The sequence below is a fragment of the Fukomys damarensis genome, unplaced genomic scaffold, assembly GCF_012274545.1.
Source record: "Fukomys damarensis isolate Sample0158 unplaced genomic scaffold, DMR_v1.0_HiC HiC_scaffold_21, whole genome shotgun sequence".
Classification (NCBI taxonomy): domain Eukaryota; kingdom Metazoa; phylum Chordata; class Mammalia; order Rodentia; family Bathyergidae; genus Fukomys; species Fukomys damarensis.
In genome coordinates this window covers 8103054-8109053 of record NW_022900933.1, presented here as the reverse complement: position 1 = coordinate 8109053, position 6000 = coordinate 8103054, and the positions used below count along the sequence as shown (strand labels likewise).

General features: G+C 43.4%; 1 protein-coding gene across 2 annotated transcripts in view; it reads right to left on the bottom strand.

The window, feature by feature from the left end:
• Nucleotides 1–6000, bottom strand: part of Mthfd1 (methylenetetrahydrofolate dehydrogenase, cyclohydrolase and formyltetrahydrofolate synthetase 1) — a 59245-nt gene that overhangs the window by 2205 nt on the left and 51040 nt on the right. For both annotated transcript variants that reach the window (XM_010603005.3, XM_010603006.3), the window contains exons 24-26: nt 5517–5694; nt 3348–3455; nt 2848–3000 (exon numbers count right to left, since the gene is read on the bottom strand). In XM_010603005.3, the coding sequence (XP_010601307.1) occupies nt 2848–3000; nt 3348–3455; nt 5517–5694 (439 nt within the window). The remainder of the gene's footprint in view (nt 1–2847; nt 3001–3347; nt 3456–5516; nt 5695–6000) is intronic.

Below are 6000 nucleotides of genomic sequence, written 5' to 3'. Positions count from 1 at the left end.
AAAAAAAAAAAAAAAAAAGAATTTTGGTTTTTTTTTTTTTTTTTTTTTTTTTTTTTGGTACCGGGGATTGAACTTGGGTCCTTGTGCTTGGAAGGCAGGCCACCGAACCGCTGAGCTAAACCCCCGGCCCACTAGAGTGATTTTTTTTAATCAAAGAGAACATCATTTTATAGTTGTCAATAAAGTGGGAGCACTTCTTGTTATGTATTAAAAATCCAGTCACTGATCCCGTTATGAACTCAAAGGAAAACCTTCAGGTCCCACAAACGCCAGGCATCACTCTTGCCTTCTATGTCACTGAATGTCACAGGAAGTGACAGGTGCTAGGGAGGTGGAGGTGCCCATGTGATTTTTGCTTCGGCAATGTGACATTGCAAATTCACATCCTTAAGCTTGGGCTGAGACATTTCTAGGTATCATCTAGATAGTTTCACAATCACTATTCATCCTGGTCCAACAGGGTCTCTAAAACTAAACGAAAACTTGTATTTTTGTTTTGGTAGCAGGGATTGAACGTGGGACCTTGCGCTTGCGAGGCAGGTGGCAGAGCCACTGAGCTAATTCCCAGCCCTGTCTATTTTTAATCGGTAACAATGCCCTGTGTAATGAATACACAGATTCCAAATCAGACCTAGAATGGTAACCAGCTTAGGGTGAACTTCTAAAACTTAACTATAAAAATGTCATTAAAAAAAGATGACATCTTGGGTAACATGAAACATTGGTACACCAGAAAACCTAGTTTCTGACATAAAACCATAAATACTCTTGGGGCCAGGGATTTAGCTCAGTGGTTCTGCTGCCTGCCTCATAAATACTCTCAAAAATATGCTATAGGATGTGACAACTGGTTCCTATTCCTGTATTCTGTAAGAGATAAGGAAGTACTGGGTGTGGGGACAAGCGGGAGAGGAGAGAACCGATCAGGTGGTCAGACCTAGCACGTGGGTTCTAAGGCAAAGGACATTTGCCTGGTGATGCAGACAGGCCATGTGCATGCTGGCAGAAAACTAAAGATGCTTCCCAAAACAGCAACGAGTAGGATTTTTCAGTATTTTTACTCTTTCCCCAAAAGGATTCCCTCCAATCCCAAACACTGGTTATTTATAATCAGGAAAGAAAAAAAAAGATATGTGTACACACGCACGCACGCACACCCCTAGATACTGTATAAAACTCTGAAAAAACATGCTTTGAATTAATACATCAGCAATCAAATCTCCTGGCCCTGCTGAGGCCCCAACAACTAGGAGGTGTCAGAAGGATTAAGAATGACAGAGTCACTGGATTCTGTGTGGAGTCTTGGTCCAAGGTGAAGTGGAAAGTCTCTGATGGGTACTCTTCTCAGTGAGTCTCGCACTGGGTAGGCCGTGTCTGTGAACACAGGCCAGCACGAGCCAGCTGACCACTTCCGGCTTTGCATCCACCTCTACGCTTACCCTCAGCGTGCACATATGAAAAGTGTGCCCTTTCACCTGGTAGCTGCTGACAATTTCTCCTGAGAGAACTTGTTTTTTTCAGTAGTCAAGGTGGCAGACAGATGGTTTAACATTCCTACCTAAAGGGAATTTCTACAAATTCCAGACTAACGAACATCACAATGAGGCTGAGTTGCCTGCCCTTGGGAGTGGCCCAGAGGGTACTGCTGTCCCATGGTGATGTTGTCCACACTGCAAGCTGCAGCAGCAGGGCTCAGGCCATTCGTACCGTGTAAGGCCAAAGACAGCAGAGGAAAAAACTAAACTGGGGTTTTATGTCATGTACTTTCAACTGCACAATGCCACCTTACCACTTTTTTTTTCTTGCAGTACTGGTGATTGAATCCAGAGCCTTTGCACTGAGCTACATACCCGGCCCTTTTTCATTGTGCTTTAGTTGAATGTTTCAATTGTGTATTAAATATAAATGAAATCTATAGATACAGCATAGTGGGCAGATCTAAGGGGAAAACTGGGCACAAGGGCCACATTAACCTTAGGACAATGTTAATCCAAACAGTGATTGCATCCTAAGCAACCCTCTATAAGTAATCTTCCTCCCTTAACATGTATAAAATCTATAAGAAAGCACTGGGTAACTCACTCACCTTGAAGTGTAAATAAGCAAACATACCTTTCATATATGCATCATTCATTTTCATTTAATGGGAAAATTCTATTCTCAAAAACAGTGAACTCCGGAGTTTCTGGTTTAAGCTCTAAGCCTGTCAGTCGGACTCTGGACCTCGACATTAGAACCCGTCCTTAACTCCTAGGCCCCCTAGGAGGACTGTGCTATGTCTAAGGTTGCTGCTTAGAACCTAGTGAATTCCAAAATCTACAGATGCTCTGGCTTCTTAAGATGATGTAATATTTGTATATAGCCTATATACATCTACCTGAACTTTACCTCTAGATTACTTACAATATCCACTGCTGTGTACATGTTATGGGAACAATTGTATTACTCAGGGAAAAAGAGAAGGAAAACTGTACATGTTCAGTACAGACACTATTTCCTTTTCTAAATATTTTCCACCCACAGATGACTGACTCTGCATGCACACCCCATGGGTACAGAGGCTGACTGGACACTGGTACTAATCCAGCTGTCAGTGGTGCCCATCCTAGATTCAAACAAGAGCAAGCTACCCCTGAGGAACAGAATGTTTTACTCCAAAGTGCTCACAACATTACACTTAAATTGACACGAGTATGGTCTACAGCAAAAGGATTAATCATAATAGGCCTAACTCCAACTTTGCCCCAGCATGAACTCTGATTAAGTTGGCATTTGCTTGGCAGTGTCACAGTGCCTTTCAGATGAGACACACAGATGAGCAGGCTCCTCTCTTGAGGCCTTACTTACCGTTCCCACTAACGGGTACAGAAAACCAGCACCAATGCTGGCACGGATGTCACGAATGGGCAGGGTGAAGCCTGTAGGTACACCTTTTTGCTCTGGGTTGTGAGACAGGGACAGGTGCGTTTTGGCCATGCATATGGGGAGATTCCCAAAACCCTGGTGGGAGAGAGGAACGGGGGGAGGACAAATGCAATAAAATGTGACTACAGAAGCTCTTTGATTTGTCTGAACAGTTGTTAAATACCAACCACCACCTCACTATCCCCCAGCTTAACAGACATATGAATAAAACGAGTTCTGAACATTTTAGTAAAACAGTCCCTACTTCCTCATGGCTTTTCTGCATATTCATCTATCACATGTGGGTAGACAAAGAATCAAGGACTGGCCCACTTAATCCAAACCCCGTATGTCAGAGAGGAGCAGGCGGCCACCAGAAGAGCAAAGCAGGGGATGCTGCACTTTGAGAAGGGGAGGAAAGAACAAAGCAAGCAAGGTTCTACCTGCTTCGTGTAGACTTCAGCCTTGTGCTGAGCTTCAGGGAGCAATTCAATGTCGACTGCGCCATAGATCTTCTGTGCAATGATCCTGATCTTATCCTCAACAGGGAGCTAATGCACAAGAGAGGGGAAGCCGGGACCAGACATGCATGAGAACTTGGATCAGAGATGTGGCCTGTTCCAGGTCCACATCCCCACAAGGGCCACTGAGTGTTTTCTATATACATAGGCAAACAGCCTGAGGTTTACTGGGTTAGAAATATTTAATTAAGTTAATTCATTTTTTAAGACGGGGTCTTGCTATGTGTTTAGGCTGGCCTTGAACTCACTATGTAGCCCAGGCTGGCCTCAAACTCACAGTGATCCTCCTGCCTCAGTCTCCCAAGAGCTGGGATTACAGACATGCACCACCACCCCCAGAAACATTTTAATACCATGCCCCAAACTTGCTAAGTAGATGTCCTGCAAAGGTAAAGTTATTACCTATCTATACAGACATATATAGAGGTAAGCTATATATAAACACACATATAAATAGTATATGAAAATTAGTCAATATATCTAGCTTTCTGCTCCCTAGCAATTAAAGCTAAAAGAATATACTGAACTGTTTGTCTGTTTATTTTTTCAGATAAGGCCTCCCTATATAGTTCAGGCTGGCTTTGAACTCACTTTGCAGCCCAAGCTGGCCCTAAATTCACAGTGATCCTTTGCCTCTGCCTCACAAGTGTGTGCCACCATGCCCAGCCCAACTCTTGTTTTTTGAAAGGAACAATAATCTACCTTTAAAAATAAAAACTGTTTCTAACTAAACAGTAATCATTTATATGGGAGCTTTGTATAATGGATACAAATGAAGTGAATAATCAAAACTGGTTTTATAAAGATGCAACAGATTGCTTTCGTATGCATCTTATAACTGGAGCTCATTAACTGCCAGGGCACATTGAGAACTTCCGCAGCACTTCAGTAGAGGGATGACTGAACAGATGCTGAACAAGAAGAAAAGTGGCAGCTTCCTGTTTGTCCCAGTAGAGCAAAGCTCCAAGTAGAATGGGTCATAAAATCCTCACTACCCCCTTCTTGCAGGCGTTCTGCTTGCCTTGGAAGACTGGGGACTGAAGGGGGTGCCTAGAAGTGGTTTGATTTTTGTGGGCAAAGTCACATTTCTGGCATTTTCTGAAAGATTACTGATTGACTAGATTTTCAAACCCAGCTGTAAAATCAAAGCTCCAAAGATGTCCCTGTCAATGGGAGAACATTAATTAATTAACTGTTAGTTTGTATCTGCAAGAACCAAAGAGGTATGAGATGATCTTAAAATCCAAGAGTAATAGGGTTTCTTCCTTCCATTCTTTTATGGCTTTTTTTCAAACTCTATGATCATCTTGTAAAAACCAAGGCAAAAAGTAGCCTAAAGAATTCAGTCAAAATTAATACAACATATAGTCCAAGTTTCTAATAAAGTCTTCAGATTTTATAGACAGACTACGTAATATCCCATCACAGATGAAATACATGAGACACAGAACTGAAAATAAAATACAACCCTACAATCTGACCATCCTTTTTCTGAACTAACTTTATTGTGTCGAAGAACAAACAGTGCTTCTGCAGGGACAGATGTAATTTACTTTAAACAGTGATGGAAAAAAGATGAAGCCTGCTCAGGGGCTCTGATTTTGCACCTGAGGAATTCTTTGCACTTGAGGTAGGTTCTAGGTACCTGGAAGTGAGCTTGGGAGTACACTTCTCTGCCGTATTACTGAGAAATAAACAAAATTTTTCTGAGCCTGATATACTCACCAATTTGCTACAACTTGGTTAGCGCCTTAGGTTAAAGGGTACATTCAATGACACACTTGGTTCTACACGTGACCCTCCCTCTGCCAGCAAAAGGACTTGTACTAGGATCTTTTCAGAGTTACAATGTGAACAGGCCTTCCTAGGCATTCCTGCTGGTCCCCTACCCTGGAGGTAAGCAGTAACCCACGACCCTGAGATAGCTGTGCAGAGCCGAGTCAGGCTGTGGTCGTGTAAAGTGCCCATGTGGGACTCAAGGCCATGTGGGACTACAAGGCTACAGCTGCTAAACATGGGCTCCTCAGAAGTGACCGCACAGAAACCCCACCGCCCCACCTTGCCGCCCTTTGTATACAGCAGGTAACCCACCTCAAGGTCATAAAGGAGCCGGAAGCTGCTGGGTGCCTGTGCAGCTCTCTGGACGGCCTGAGCCAGGGCCAGAGCACCCTTGCCCCCTTCTGCCCAGTGAGTGCACTTCACGGCGTCAAAAGCTCCGTGGTCTCTAGCAAGGCAGCTGATGAGGTCCAGTTCGGCCTCTGTATCTGTCCTAGAAAGGCACAGCTTCCTGTTAAAGCCTGGAGGGAAGGGCATTTCTTCTTCAGGCCATTAAAAGCCCTGAGTTACCTACTGGTAAATGTTAATACTGCTTGGCTTTGAATCTCAGTCTACGGTAGCCAATATGGTGATGGTGGCCAGTTAGTTACACTCTGTGCTTCAGTTTCCACACAGGGAAAATGGAAATAATCACAGCACTTACTTCACTGGGATGTCATGTTTAGATAATGAATAAAACTTGGAGCCTTCCCAGCACACCATTGGGAATTAATAAATGTGAACTTTTTAAAGTTTTGCT